The sequence below is a fragment of the Pavona decussata genome, unplaced genomic scaffold, assembly GCF_977016875.1.
Source record: "Pavona decussata unplaced genomic scaffold, jaPavDecu1.1 SCAFFOLD_381, whole genome shotgun sequence".
Classification (NCBI taxonomy): Eukaryota; Metazoa; Cnidaria; class Anthozoa; order Scleractinia; family Agariciidae; genus Pavona; species Pavona decussata.
The window spans coordinates 1,641,843-1,658,454 of record NW_028145755.1 but is presented as its reverse complement, the minus strand read 5'-3'; the positions used below and the strand labels follow the sequence as shown (position 1 = coordinate 1,658,454).

Genomic DNA, 16,612 nt, shown 5'->3' with positions numbered 1-16,612 from the left:
ATGATCAACGACCAATCAACTATGTTCCTGTCTCTTCTCAGTCTTGTCAGGAAGGAGCAAAGAACGAAACGAAAGAGTAGTGTACATTGAGCATGCAGTAGTTCACACCTTCAGTGTGAAAACGTCCATGTCACGTCTTCCACATATCAGTTTATTTGCTCACGTTATAAATTCAAGGATAGCAGAGCGTAAACTAACACATTAAAAGGCACATTGAAGGCCTATATCTCGACATCATCCCCGGAGACAGAGGTACAGACAATATCGATTAAAACTTACACTGAACATCCAACAAAGCTTTGGCTCCAGTGTAGGTAACTAGGCCGGTAGAATCCACCGTATTTGCGGTGCACTGGTACACACCGGTGTCTGAGCGCCGAGTGGATTTGATAAACAAAGCCCCGGATGCAATGATAGTCGCACGAGCATCAGCTGTGGCGTCACTGCCATCTTTTGTCCAACTGTAAACAACATTCTCACTCGGAAGATTTGTATCTGTCAGGCATTCTAGAACGGCAGGATACCACTCCACCACAGCTTTACGACGAGATGGAAGGCCAACTTTGCCTGAAGAAAAGAAATAAAAATTCACGATTAAAACGATCCGCATCAGAGGGCATCGTGAAAACACAGAGTACCCAATATTGCATGAACTTCAGCTTATGGGTTATCTGGTGTATGATGTTTTATACTGATAGCGCAAATGAAGAAGTAGAGTGAAAACATGCTACTTATATGAAGGACTTTTTTGCAGAAGCTTGAAATGTAGTATGAAAGAGGAAATAGCACAAGGAATGAAACAAAAGAGAGTTGTGGGAAAATGAACCTAGTCAACAAAGCTGAAAATTTTTGATAAAGTAAGGAATGGTTTTAAAACTTCGTTTATTCACTAAACTGACAAAAACAACTGAAAGTAAGACGCGAGCCTACGCCTGGTATTTGAAGTAAAGTGAATCAGTGTTATAAAACGCAAAACCACAAAACTTATCCGAACACAAACAAAACTCTTCGCTAAACAGATGGGGTGCGCTACTTTGTTGTATCTTAAAACTAAATGCAGAGTTTAGCAAATGCGTAATTAAATACGTCAAATTGCATGTAAGGTCAAAAAAAATTACAACGTTCCAGATAAAATGGCGAAATAAATCACTGGCTGGCATCGACAACCTTCTCAATTTCCCGCATGTGACCCTTCCGATCTGAATAAAATGAACAGCTCTAGTTCAAAATAAAACAGAACACGCTGACTATAAATTGAGACCATTTCAAGAAAAGTCACTATCGAGAAACAGCAAAAAGAAAAACGCGACGATGGTTTTACCACTGAAAAACAAACGCTTCAAAAATTCATCCGAAAGTCTTGTGATTTTCACCATCGATACTCAAGGCCAAAGTACCACATGATACATAAAATAAGCAGAATTATTTTGTTTACTTTATCCCTAACCTTGTAAAACAATAACACACTCCTAATCTTATCACTACGCTAATGGGGTGTTTGTTTTTAACTCAAACGGCCTACAAACCGCTAAATGTCAAAATGTACGCGCTGTGCGAGTTGGTATCTGTTGAAACTTCTTTTACCTTGTGTTAACCTTGCCAAATTTGTGCTTGCCAATATTAAGAGTATCTTAAACATCCAGAACTTCTGTTTCGTCTCCACCAACCTCGAACACATTCTCAGCAAAGCGAAGTGTTTTTAGAGCATAGCACTTCACAAAATGCGCGGAAACGTCTAAACCTTTCTGTGTGATCGCGAACGATACGCAACCAGCAAAGATTGAAGTGGAATATGTAAGCCGTATCGAGTAACACTTCCAAAGGTCTTTGTCCCGTCATGACAACGTCAATACACTCTTACAAATGTCTTTTTACATTTTTCTTGACGAACCAATGACAAAACAGCTATTAAGGATATCAATCGAGACACCTATAATATCCTTTTCCCCCGCGGCACCAGAAATGTACAAAGAGTCGCTTGAGCGTTTACTAGCCGCAGAGGTCATATTCACAATATCAATTCCAATTTTTTCCCAGCTGAGATAAGATTTTTTTTTTGTAATTTAGAGCCCCTTAAGAAGCACATCACTCAAAGATGATCGCGATAAATATACAAGAAACCTTTATCTTACAATCAACAGTTCTAGGGTATTGAAGTGCTTTTCCGGTAACAGAGTCCAGATTTAGAATCCCCGGAACCGCGGGGTAGTGTGGGTAAATAAATTTCGGAAGGATTTGGGTTTAAACCAACCCTGAGGAAGTTCTTTAATTGATCCTGTGGCTACGGGACAAAGAATCGAACATATTGAAAAGGAACCGAAAATATGTTCAAAATAGATTTTCAATATCGCTTTGTCTTAAGTTCAGAGGGCTGTCGCCTGGACAATAACATAAACGAGAGTAACATTAAAACGTAAAGCACTGAGACAGTGTTCAGAAGGTACTTTTTCAAATTGGTTGAACTAAAAAAAGTTTGAGAACTCGTGCACTCGAGCTGGATATCAATTCCACTTTACAACAGGGTTATCACAATATTTCAAGAGTTTAAGCCACTGGAGAGCATAATCACTAGTCTGTATTGTATTCCTTTTCCTCCCTTTGATTCCTGTTTGTCAATTTGTCAATAGATCTGTTTTAACCATAAACAAACCCATTGCTGTTTGATTCCCTATGATATATTTAAATAAGACTTTTAATTTTCAAGTAAAACAGACTACTGCGTCTTCATTGGTCATCGCTGGATATTCCCGGATGGTTTGTTGTTGTTTGTCGAGTACTAATCGTTAGCCGGCGTCTCTAGTAATCTTCGTAATTTTATTGAAATCTGTAAGTCTCTTAAATAATAGTAAAAACACAAATAGTGCCTTTTAAGGGCGTGTTCTTTTGAAGCAATCCCGGAATAGGACTACTTCCTCAGGATATCTGGTAATTGCCTTCTTTTCGGACCCGCTTTGCCACATTCAAAAAGTTTTTGTTTTATTTTGCTTGTGATACTAAGTGAACTGAACGGAGTAAATCTTTACAGGGAGTAACATGCATTTTCATGGGGCTGAATGCCTTAAAATGCTTTAAAGGAGAGTAATAGTAAGGGCTACTTGGGTCTGGCTCTAGTTTTTGATTGGTCCATTTTAAAAAATACTGCACGCTGATTGGCTGTGTCCTCAGGTAGCCCTTATTACTACAAGGACAAAGACCCCATGTATACCGACGTTCCCCGGTCTGAATAAGAATTAATTTCAATAACAACAGCACAAAAGAATCCGCTCCAAAAGTTTACCATCAACAGCTGTTCGCGTATTAACAGTACTGTTCCAAAACATCTATTCTCTTGGAATGATCCTCAGCTTCTCATTCGATTGATAAAAGAAATTTTATGAGCAGAGCACCTCTACAACGAAGCAGCCGATTCAACGCTATCAAAGACGCTCGTAACGCTTGCAAAAAAGTACAAAACTTAGCTCACATACATGGTATGCCAATCACGACACAGTGAAAGAGGTAAGGAAGGAAAATAAAACGTATATTTACTTGGAAGGGCGAATACGGAAGCTGTCTGATGAATTATGAAAGAAGGATACTATATCACGAATGGACGGTATTTAATTATATGGTGTTAATTGAAATGACGGTCAACTGTATTGATGTAAAAATATGAGTACATTACTGAAACTCAAGAACTAAAGGTGATTTTTTATGAGGACTACCTAAAAATACTTGCTAATTGCAATATTCATACAGGTGTTATTTACATTAGTCACGGGAGACGAAAATACCTCTCATTCCCACGATACTTAAATGCGCCAACTGCTAAACCCTTCGACTCAATTTGTACGATGTCGGTTTTTTTAAATTCGCTTCGAATGTAATGAAAACCCCACAAAACTGGGAAAACACAGGGCACCCATGCTCATCAACAGGCCACTTCGTGGCGAACTATAAGGATTTGTATGGAACATATCGCGGGCTTAAATTACAATTAACAGCCACGGAAGCTTACATACCAGTTCAAATGTTGTCCTTTACTGTCATGGAGGCCTTAAGCCGCATTTCAGCCGGCTTGCAAGTTTTAGTTTTCCCTGCTATAAACAGGCTACCCAGGACAGTGACTTTGGGCATGATGCTCAACGAGTTTCCTATAAATTGTGATGGTCTCTGAAGAGTCCCTTGGCCGAGACGAAACGCCGCGTCAGACTAGCCACGAACAATTCACAAGTATTTGACAATTTTTCAATTCTTTATTGTATAAATTTCAACTCGAATCCTTCTGCGATAGAGGGCCAGACTGCTAACATCTTGAATTTGCGAAACGGGACTTTACGCATGATGCTCAACGAGTTTGCCTATAAATTCTGAAGGTCTCTGAAGAGTCTCTTGGCCGGGACGAAACGCCGCGTCAGACTAGCCACGAACATTTCACAAGTATTTGACAATTTTTCAGCCAGCTTGCAAGTTTTAGTTGTCATATATGTCATATATCCTTTTCGTGCCTCGTGGCACATAGGGCCTTCACAGAGCTTCTCCACTCCTCTCTATTGGTTGCTGCGGTCCGCACCTCCTCCCACGATCTCCAACCTGCTTCTTGCCTTTCTTTCTCCACTGTCCGTCTCCAGGTGGTTTTTGGTCTTCCCCTTCTCCTTTTACCTTCTAGTGCCCAGCTCATGGCAACATTGCAATCATCATTGCGATCTTTCCTAAGAATATGGCCAATCATTTTCCATCTTCGAGACATCACTTCCACACTCAGTGGCTTCATGCTTGCTCTTTCCAGTAGCTCTTTGGTACTGACATGGTCTTGCCATCGGATTCGGAAGATCTTACGTAGGCATCTATTATGGAACACATTCACTGCTTTATCATCTCCTTTGTTCATCTTCCATGTCTCAGATCCATAGAGTAACACTGGCACTACTAGTGTTTTATACAGCCTCAGTTTTGTTTTCCTCGAGATGCTATTAGAGATCCAGATCTTCTTTAGTTTGTTAAAGGCACCTCTGGCTTTCGATAACCTGTTCTTCAAGTCCTTCATACCACCTCCCTCTTTACAAACTTTCGCCCCCAAGTACACAAACTCTTCGACATCTTCAATATCCTGCTCATTTATTATGATGTTTTCTTGGTTCCTTGCATTGATCCTCATCGTTTTTGTCTTTTCTCCGTTGATTTTGAGTCCCACTCGTCTGGCCTCTTCGTCCAGCCTTGTCGTTTTATCCTGAATCTGCTGCTTGGTAGATGAAAGCAGAGCTATATCGTCCGCAAAGTCCAAGTCGTCCAGTTTTGAAGTAAACTTCCACCTAATACCGTTTTCACCACTGCCAACCGCTCTTCGCATTACCCAATCCATAACAATCAAGAACAAGAATCCCGACATATTGCATCCTTGTTTTACCCCAGTTTTTATGTCAAACCACTCACATGTTGCCCTTGCTATAAACAGGCTATCCAGGACAGTCAAGAAACAACACATGGACGACATTTGATGTGGTATGCAAGATTTAATGGCTGTTTATTGTCATTTTTTGTTGGTCTCCTAAATCCGCAATAAAGGTCCATACAAATTCTAATATTCAACACAAAGCCGTCTGTTCGTAAGCCTGGGGACCATGTGGCAAAAGACGTCGTAAAATTTCCAATAACCACGAAAACGCCCTACAAGTCGAACCGAGAGCACAGTCTATTCAAGTATAAACTGGGTTAAATGTGACACACAACGACGATTTCTTAGCACTAAAGACACCTTTTCAAACAGAGTTCATGGTTATGAAATACAAATATAGTTACGGTTTTTTAATATTTTTAATTTTTGGCAACGATCTTAAGTTTTGTATCACAGGTTATGCAACAAACACAAGCCTTTCAACAAGTAGTTCAAGTGGAAAGTAATTTTGGTGAAAAAAAAATATACTGAGCGAGACAGTGAAAGAATGCATACGATGAGCTGCGGTGGGCAAAAAATTCAAAATAAAATCTTGGAATACTTCATGATCAAAATAATATAATTGAATGTGCAAATGGCGTCATGCGATTATTCCAGCTTTCGTAGAAACATATTGAGAGAGAACAATAGTAAAATACAATTTTTGTCGATGTAAGAAATGAATTAGTGAAGAATGAAAGAAAAAAATGCAATGAATAAATGACCTCCATGTTTCTTGAAATTTGATTTGAAAAGAAAAGTCACCCCTACTGCTGGGAATAACAGTTTAGAAATTTTGGCGTTCTATTGTCCCCATTAAGTTTCAGTTTTTAATATTTTAACCATTTAATCAACAAAAATATTTGGCATTTTTTCACTTATATTGAAAAATATAACATTTTATAATCAGTATTTTATTTTAGAAATTCAAATTATGCCATTGCCAATTCATGAAATCAGGGCCTAAGTTTTATTCATTATCACTAACTTAGAAAAGAACGTAACATTTGCACGATGCGGCGATGAATTATAATTTCTTACGTACGCTCAATAGTAACTTCAAACACGTGAACAAGTTGTCCAACAGAATTGAACGAGGAGCACTGGTACCGACCGCTGTCTCCTGGTACAAGAGCCGTTATTGTGAGTTCTTGACTTCCGGTTGAGACAGAAGCCCGCTCAAATGGTATGCGTGCTCCGTGTTTCAACCACTCCACTTCCGGTTCCGGTGTACCCCCAACCAAGCAGAGCAGAGACAAAGAATCACTTTCGTTAGCTGTTATTTTGTCCAGCGGTTTCTCTAAGAAGAAGGGAGGGACTGGGGCTGACATAACGAGAAAAGAGAGAAGTAGAGAGATTAAAAGTTAACATAAGAGTTTAGTTTGAAGCCCTTTTGGTTTTTTGGCTGCCATTTCGAATTACTTTCTGCGACGTTTTTCGCCGCGATTATCTCAATTCAAAATGGCAGCCAAAATGGCGCAAGAAGGCTTGCATGCGAGATAAAAAGTTTTATTAGCTGAAAGGAAGGATTAGTTCCAAGCGAGTGTTTCAAGTGAGTACAGAAAACAAAACTGCGGAAGTCAGGCAAGAAGTAAATTCTTCTTTGCCAACAAAAAAAGCTATCAACTTTGTGGAAGCGACGAGATGGGAGTCAGAAAAGAAAACGAAAAGTGCGTGGAGCGAAAAAAAAAAAAAAACAAAGACAAACAGGCAGGCAGAAAGGAAGGAAGAAACGAAGGAAGGAGGGAAAAAAAAAAGAAAGAAAAGAAAGCGGTGAATTAGACTTTGTCTGTGGAATTAAAAAAAAAAGAAAATGCATTCACAACTACAGGAATTATATATCAATCACATTAATAACTTATTTGGTTTAACTTACTTAGTTCACCAGATCAGTTATAAAACATTTTGATACGTCACCTTGATCGAGATTAGTACGGCGAGTTTTATAAATTATTTATTGAAAATTATTATTATTTTAATTTTTACTTTTTTGTGGTATTGTATTATTTGAGTATACATTTCATTCGTAATATTAAGTTATCTCAAAGTACCTTTCTTTCTTTAGATATTTACGCTGCTGAAAACTTAAATGATGTTCTATCACCAATATTTTTATCAGGATCTCTATCTTCTCCTAAAGCAGAGGTTTCCATTCGTTCTAGTAAAATAATTTACACGCGTCTCGGGTAATTTAGTGCAAAACATATTTGGCATTAATACTTAAAACCGCAACTGTGATCTAAACCCCCTGTTAGATTGAAACAAGGTTACCTCTACGACACATGATTGAAAGGAGCAGGCAAAAGTCAACTTTCCTGTGATGGGAAATGTTCCTCAAATCACATTTTTGCGTTTTTTTTTTTTTTTTTTACCGGGTAAAGGAAAACCGTTTATTTTTTAGTCCTACTGATATAGACTGGGGTTTTAGTTTCGGAATAGGGACCTTGCGTTCAATTTCCGTCGTTCTCAACAAATGCTGGCTCGTTCCCCGGACAGCGGTTGGTAATCGAAACAAGGGCAACCCGTCATGCAACGTCGGCTCTTTTGTGCCGGATCCTGCAAATTTCTTTCCCCGCTTTCTTTTTTAGTAGAGCAAGATTTTTTGTTAACCTTATTAACAACACTTTCCTGGGGCGCAGACCCCATAAAGGATTATGCCTTTTGGACTCGCAAGAGTCCGTTGCGCCGTCGACCGGACTTCAACGAAACTGGACCTGCTTTTTCCAACACCAGCCTCATCCGGCCTGCATAAAAAAGCCATAAACCTCTGAGTTTCAAAATTTCTGCAAACGCAAAGTCACCTATTGTTTCCTGTAAGGCTTTTTAAAGGACTTCAACTTGAAGGGAATGACGAGTAGGCAAATTCCCGCAACCTCCACATGCGGAAATAATTGCCTACTTTCAAAGCTTTTCGTTCGAAAACATCTCCAAGACTCGAAACAATAGCTTCTTGGTTGGGTGTGGAGAACTTGTGAAAATTGCATTTTTGTTCTCTATTTAATTGGGTATAATCAAACGCCCCGTTCAGACAAGGTGCCCGGCTCCGGTTCTCGGGCACGAATACCAGTCTGAACATAGCTTTCCTTCGGCGCCCGAGCAAAAATCTCTGCAACTCGGGCACAGGATTTTGTCAGTTCCCGCGCTTTTTCCCCGGGCCTCCCTGTGAAACAGTAAACAAAATTGCGCGCACTAAATGAGCGAAAGAACTAGCAAACTATGTCCGCGAGATATTGTTTGCCTGTGCGCATGCCTGCGTTTGTATATGCATGTATCGTGGGAGCAAACCAAAATAACTTTCCCTTTAGTAGGTTAATTTCTAGGTGCCTTTATGAAAGGGCAGGACAGTAAACAACAAATATAAATGGGCGGGGAAATAAAGTATTTTTTTTGCCCCTTTTTGACACACCCAGTGTTCAACTGCAGATAAAGAAATCTCGCTGAAACTGAAAATGTGTTTACTTTTTCGTTGTAAAGTAATTGAAGAGCTCACACTAGCAAATTTATCTTGGCACGGAAATTGTCTGATTAGTAAAAAAATCACAATGAACGAAATGAGCTCAAAGAAAATGGCAAAATAAATTTAGTTTCAAATTTTCAGCGGCGCAGATGAATCGAGTGGAAAAATGAGTGGTCGAATTGCAACCAGCAAGTTTGGTATTCGTGCTACCCTTAAAACACTTTCATCTCAGTTTGTTGTTTGACTTCCGAGGACAATGTTTGTTTCCGATTTTGGATTAAAAGCATGCATTCTTAGCAGAGACATCTAGAACTAACAAAGGTTTACCATTATGGTTTGGCTAGACGACTTTATACCGTAGATTAAAGCTGATGATTTATCCTTGCGTGTCTGCCTATTGATAATAATGTTAAACCCCAGACGAAGCTTTCAAAAGAGCACAAGTGGCTTTACTTTGCACGGGGTCAGGTGAAGACCGGCCTCCCAGGAACATTATTGTTCGATTATCCAAAATTTGTTCTTCAAAGCTGACAAGTCGTTTCGCCCTAATCACACATACAACCTATGTTGCCATGGCGATTTCAATGGGGTGTACATTTTTCATAAAAGAAACCGTCATTCGGTTTGTTTTTTGTTTGAACAAACAAAAACGTTATTGCATCTTGAAATTGAAATTTCCAATTTCCTGCGTTCGGTAGGTCCAATTATTACAGTTGTTGTAGCCAAGTTTTCGTGTACAAGAGGCTTGGAAAGTTTATTTGGCTCTATCAGTTCTTGACGAGCAAAATCGCTAAGGAAGTTGATCGCAGTGAGCTTGCATAAACGAACTACGAAAGAAAATGTTAATTGGAGTAAAATGAATTCCAAAAGCGCTACGTAACTTTCATTTGAGTAAAAAGAACAATTCAGATGTGACAAGCACAGACAAACTGTCAGAATGGCGGGGTTTAAGGTCAACAGCAGTAAAACCTTTTCAAACAAAGGATATTAAATGGAAGGCGTGTTTACTTGCAAGGGAAACTGTTCTCTAGGCGTAAGGCAGCAAATTAACTGGCGGGTTGTTTTTTGTGGTTAACTGGAATTTTTCGCAACAATGTAAGTCTATAAACGGAGTGTTTTTGGTCTTGGTCATTTCGTTTACTTGTCAATCCGATTTGCATCGCGTCGGGTTCAAGGCTAAAGGTTTTTTCTATCAATATTGTACAGTTCAGAAAAAAATGGCCGCCGTACTTGTTTGCTGTATTGTAGTTGCAACTTTCTTCAAATACTTTCGAATCAAACATCTGTACTTTACAAAATCGTCACCTGCTTCAACTGCAAGTTCTTAAGGTCAAAATATGGGCAATTGCGGACTGAAAAGCTTAAAAACAAGTCATTTATTGACCTTGGAAAGGAGGTTGATGCTTTCGAGATAACTGGCTCAATGTCGCTTACTTATTCTGTTTTGTCCACTCTTTGCCAACACAAAGCAAGTGTGAAAACTATAACAAAAGGCAACTGATAATGCTTTTCGTAAATTTGGAAGATTACAACAAAAAAGCTTGCCTAAGATGGTTTACCTCGCATTGATTTCACAGTAGAATTTCAAATTCGACTCTTAGCTTTTCGACGTTATTCAATGCTACCTTAAAACTCTCACTGCCGGTTTAGGACGAGCCTTTGTCGGTCTAACATAGTAATTATGCCCTTACATTGTAATGTCTCCGCGTTTTAACACCACAATGCAGATTTCAATCATAAGGGATTAAGAAAGCGGTCGGTGCACAGGAAAATACATAGCTCAAAAGTCTTGTACCGCTAGTGAACTTTACACCGAAAGTACTCGCACATGTAGTTATACCCCTAAGATGTCATACACCAATTCGGATGCAATTTGTCTGACCGTTAAACGATGTTATTTGAAAGTTTGCTGGTTTCATGGTGCGCCAAACCAAGCTTTCAAATTCAAAGATAAACAATAGCTTGTGACAAAAGGTACAAAGCTTTCGTTTTGTACATGGAATAAGGAGGGCTTTAAACGACGCTACACCGGCAAATTTTTTAGCGGCATTCACTCCGGCAACGCCAGGCTCTGCGACGGTTTACGGATTAACCGTTTTTAAAACTCCAGAAATTGACGCGCGGAGTCCATTTACAAAGCACGGAGTTTTAAGATGTCATGTTCTTCTTCGAAAATGATAAAAAGCGTAAAATAGACTTTTTGTCAATAAAAACTGGTATCGTACTTGGTTTATTCTTGCGGTCAAATGCAGGATAGAAAGCATTTTCAGTTGACAAAAAGTTGATGATTCTCGTTTTCTTAAGGGGATCACTTCCTGTCATTTTCAATTCCCTTTCAAGGTTTTCAACCGCGCGTTAAAACTTACCCACCGCACAGCATACCAAAACCAAAAAGTCGAGGTTATCGGTGTGTTTGTAATTTTGAAGGGGCGGAGAAACGGTTTGAAAATTAAAATTACTTGGCGAAGTTATTCTTTTTTTTTTATTTACAAAGAAATTCACACTGTAGGAAATTATACGAATATGCTATTTCGGAAGCCATTAAATGCAGGAGCCATGTTGACCACACGGGTGACGTTACCGCCAAAATACGAACACAATGGCGAACTTGAACCACACAATAAAATATAAACTTTTCTCTTTATATAATCAACACTGCTCACAGCAGGTTAAAACCATTCGTACGTGACTCGCGTTACCTTTACTTCGCTTCAGCGCGAAGATAAACAGAAAATATACTCACCTTTATACAGGAAATTTATTACGCTGAACAAAGATCTATGCATTGTAATAGCTTTTAACTGGTTTCGTTTGGGGTAGTATTTCATACATACTAATTTTGTGATCAGAAAACCTGATAAAATTCTGATTCTAAGGTACTGTTAATTACAAGTTGGTCAACTCTATATTCACCTGTTAAAACCGAAAAAACAAATTCATTTCGTGGTATAAACGAATTTGTTTTATACAACGGCAGGATTTCTTTAATGCAACACACACAACCCAAACATTGATATAGGTCTCGTATCGCTCGCATGCTCTATTTAAAAACAAAGACTTACCTTCAACTTTTAAAACTATCCATCTCCCGTGTGTTAAAATTGTACTTGCAGCGCCTGACTGCATCGTTCTACAACGATAAATTCCGGCATCACTTTCCTTAGCGCTCGAAAGTAATACCGCGGAACTGTTGATCATGTGCAAGCGACGTGAATAGCGTGAGTCGATGTGCGGTTTGAAGTTCATGAACTTGACGAAAATCGGACTTTTTGAGCCGTTCTTTCGCCATTCTAAAAGCTGAGAGGCTTGCCCCAGTTTCACAGCATCGCACTGTAAAATGGCGTCCGATCCAAGCTTTACTTTGATCTCTAAAGGTGGGCTTTTTCCACCGCCTGGATCTGTGTTGGAGGACGATCCTTGCGCTAGACCTAAAGTAAAACGGAAATACTCGTTATTAAACATTCTTGCTTTAGTTATGTGGACGCGATCTTTTAGCAAAATGTTCCCAGTATTTAAGAAATTAATTTGCCGCCGGCGATCCCTTATATAAATTGCTTTATTGTGGATAAGAACGCTGTTTGAATTTTCACGAAGGACTGTTTCTCGCGTGTTGAAATACAAACGCGTGTGTCCCACAGTTGTCCTTTAGTTACACAGCTGTATTATAGTTACAGCCAGACGAACTTGTGGCGAACAAGCTGACGATCGAAATGTGGTGACGCCACAAAACTCAGCGGGCAAATTTACGCAGGAAAAGTTCAAATTTCTCTCTAGCGCTATCAAAATTGCGAGCATTTCTCACGCGCCACAAGACACTCGTTACTGTTAAGAACTAAATTTTGACTTCCACGACAAATCGCTTGAGATCGATCGTCCGATAAACGATCAGAAACTTAGCGGAGTTGAGAAAACTTACAATGCGTTAAGTGTCCTGAAGATGGATGGCAATTCCAATCAATTGTTGGTAAATCCACTACTAAGCTTGTTACGATTTTGAACAAAAACAAGCACCTCATTTTAGCTTTCCTGATATTGTAGCGCGTACGAAGGGTAGAGATTTCATAGCTGATGATCTTAATATTGCACACTTGATATTACGGTTAGAAAATCGCAGCAGTTTGTTGTGTTTGGAGATTTTAAAGACACTCCGTCATAAGTACAAAGGACTGCAGGTTTTAAAGCCGAGAGATAGCGGTGATCTTTCGGCAATCGAGTGATAATTACTGAAGAAAGCGACTTACCTCGTTGAAACGAATTGAAAAAGCAACATATCCACAAGACACACCACAACATGACGCTCTGTAACCTGACGGAAAAAAACCACATTGTAGACGGCAGTTAATTTACCACGCTTCTTATCAATTTTGTTCCCAAACTCGGTAAGATTCCCAGCAACCTCTGCCGACCTTTTACACTTGCCTGTGAAAATAGCACTGCGGACAAAAAAGCCCTTAATCGAACGCGTACGCTCATAAGCGATTCATATGGACATTTATAAATCGACCGAGGACGAAATTTCCGAGATAACAATCGTGGAACAATGGGGTCACGCGTTAGCCAATCGTGTCACGAGTTTATTTTTAAAGTTGACAAGTATAAATTGATGACATTACACCGTGACCATACGCGTGGGCTTTGCGAGATTTTTACGCTGCGCGCGTTCACTCGCGTGGAATACCAACATCTCTTTTTGTGATGTGAGTCTTAAACGATATTACAGAAGAAGTGATCGCGGTTGAAAAAGTGCAAATTCTCAAATAAAATAACACCGGAAGCGGCCAAATTTTATGCAGTCCGTCAATGGTTTGTCAAGTCCTATTGTTTTCATGTGCGAGAATAAATTACCGAATTTACAATTAATCATATTCATATTTTTATTTATAAGGGTAATTAACCAATTATATTCATAAATAAAGAAATATTGAGGTAAGGTACTTCGGATCGACACAAATCTCCTACGAAAATTTGACGAAGAGTTATTTTGATGGAGTTCTACAAGAACATAAATTGAAGTAGTTTACAGTCGCCCAGATAGGTACATTCTCAGTAAATATTTTTGAACCACAAATAGTTCCTCGCCCTAAAAAAAAGCAGAGATTTACGTCACACCTGTTGACTTGGGGTCGAAAATCAATGAATAAACTGGAACAAGTTTTAAAAGCTGCGATCAAATTATGATGGGTGAAGGTATGTTTTCTTAGAAAACTCGCTTTGAGTTATTTAAACTTATTTGTTCAACCTCTTCAGTGTTGCATTGTCGGGAAAAACATAACATGGATCAATTCAATACAAAAGTCGGGTCGACGTTTGTGCTCCAATGAAGTTCCCGGTGTGGTTTGTGGATGACCATTCAAATGAAAACTACTGAGCAGTACTTTCCTGTGGGGCTGTTTATTATGCTGTACAAGGTGGTTCTAACTTTTGAGTCTGTGGATGAAATCCTAAAGCGTGACCATTCAAATGAAAGCTACTGAGCAGTACTTTTCGGATGTGGTGCTTGTGTTTATGCCGAAACTTGATTTTTTAATCCATTCAATCTTTAAACTGACACATTAAGCAGTATTTTCTAGTAGCTTGTAATTAATTTCTTTTTGGAAGAGGCCTGTACGGACCTGAGGCGTAAGGGGGGTATTTTTCGGGACACGTTTAGAATTAGCTTTCATCAATTAAACACAACAGTACACCTGACAATCGGGGGTTTTTTCACCGCCTTAATATTTGCTCCAAGGGTTAATTTTCAGGCCGCCAAACCGCGTAACGCCCCATTCCTGTGGTTTTACTTTATTACAGTTCCTTGTAATTGCTGATTGAAACAAAACCTTTGTGCTATTATCAAAAGCTATTTACACTGTTTTGATTTGGAGTAGGGCTAGCTGGCCATCTCTGAACGTTTCTCACTAGCGTTACATCCATAAACTCTCCGATTTGCCAAAATTCGGCGTTTGCCACTAATTTGCCGACAAGAAAAGTACACGTGAAAACTGCAAAGGACCGCGAACGATAATGCTGTCAGTTGACGTAGGATCCACAAGAGACCTAATCAGCCAAAAGAAAAGTACCTCGGTCCAAGCTCTTTGATTTTGCCTTCAGTATCAAATTACATCTTTTTGCCAATCTCTGAATATGTTTTATTTTTTCTACAAGAAATTCTATAATATAATCTTTTTACTTTTTGAGTTTTTCACTTTGTTCCCCACCAGGATGGGTGAGGCTTGACTAACAGTTCCTTATTCTTGTTAGGGATAGTAAAGCGAGGGAACCACGCGCGCTCTCGCGTGGTCCACGCGCTTTTGCTCGAAGTGTAATGGCTACAAAACTAAAAGAAATTTATGTTTTCTACGCATGACCAGACAAAAAGTTCAAAACTGACCGCTAACACAAACGAAAAGTGAATTTTCGAGCTGAAAACATTATTTTAGGCAGTTTGGCTGCAATTTGGCAATGGGCACTTGACCGCGGACAAAGCTGATAAGTTTTGTGTGTCACGATTTAGTATATCGTAAAATGATTAAATGAACTCACACTGACTCACAAAACTTATCAGCTTTAATCTTTGAATGTAGAAATCTTATCTTTAAGGGACGTTTCTAATTTTTTTACGTTTGACTGTAGACTTGCCACAAGTCGACTTCTTTGAGCGGCGAAACCGCAACACCGAGCGACGAACGTCACGAGAAGTCCAACGAAGGAACCAAAAACCAACATAACATAAAGAGTAAAGAGGGAAAATAAGTGGAAAGGGCTCGGAAAGTGTAGTTTGACTGGGGTTAATCTGGGCACCACTATCCTTATAGACTATTCATTTTTCTCTCTCCCCGCCGCGTGTCGCCTTTTCTCGCGTGGGGTGATTTTCACGCGCGCTCGCGTTTCGCTCGCCCTACTATCCCTGAGGAAAAATGGGGGACTACTCGTAGTCTACTATCCTTACTAACCCGTCAGTCTACTATGAGAGTTTTGCTGTTTTGGTATGACTGAAGAACGATTTTTCAAAGAAGGCAACTCGACTGTTTCTTAATCAAAACCTTTGCTGTACGGAACACGAAAACACGAAAGAAGCTTTATTTAGTGCGAAACTGTCGACGTCACGAAAGAAGATCCTCTGGACCGGATCACAAACAGAATGAGATATGAAAATCTGAATTTTTTTTTTTTACATTCTTGCGTACAACACAGTAGCCTGCGCGCGGGTTACGTGTCCTATTTTCTTTGCGCGGAAAAAAGAAGACGTCTGTCTTGCACCGTTGCTAATCGTGTTCCAGTGTCCATCATTATTCAATTCAGTCGTTTCGACTGCAAAATTTGGCTTTTAATAAATGATCTATTTATTTCTATTAGCTGTTTCCCTGGAATGTTGGGAAGGCGCTCTAATTGGTTGTTTGACAGTAGGCAATGTTAGAATCAACTTTTATTGGCCACCATCACGAGACACACTCTATTCCGCTTAAAGGAAATACGTCTGCCCTGAGGCTAGCAGCACGGCTTTTTCTCGTCTGTTTCTATTCCGTGTTGTTTTAACTGACAAAACATATTTCATACATATAAAGTATTTCTGAAGGAGAAGTGTTTGAGATGATTCTCAATACGCTTCCTTCCTGATGACAAAAGAATTCTCAGGAAATATTTCAGTATGCTATTTTCGGAAAGAAAATGATTTTAAGACTAATACCTGCAATTACACTGAACAACTGAATAATTGAACGTTTTCTAGTAAACAAATACTTTGACAAGACGTAATTTTTCAG

The 16,612-nt window shown here is 39.3% G+C and overlaps 1 protein-coding gene across 8 annotated transcripts in view; it reads right to left on the bottom strand.

Moving 5' to 3' along the window:
* LOC146452030 (uncharacterized) overlaps positions 1 to 16,612 on the bottom strand; it is a 36,781-nt gene that overhangs the window by 11,911 nt on the left and 8,258 nt on the right. For 4 of the 8 annotated variants that reach the window (XM_085098521.1, XM_085098519.1, XM_085098523.1 and 1 more), the window contains 3 exons: positions 13,112 to 13,176; positions 11,933 to 12,298; positions 280 to 567 (listed from right to left, as the gene is read on the bottom strand). In XM_085098521.1, coding sequence (XP_084954647.1) covers positions 280 to 567; positions 11,933 to 12,298; positions 13,112 to 13,163 — 706 coding nt within the window. In that variant the 5' untranslated portion in view covers positions 13,164 to 13,176. Of the gene's footprint in view, positions 1 to 279; positions 568 to 1,584; positions 1,817 to 6,458; positions 7,140 to 11,932; positions 12,299 to 13,111; positions 13,177 to 13,276; positions 13,370 to 16,612 lie in introns of those variants that run through there. The other 4 variants (XM_085098518.1, XM_085098522.1, XM_085098524.1 and 1 more) reach the window with 4 other exon arrangements.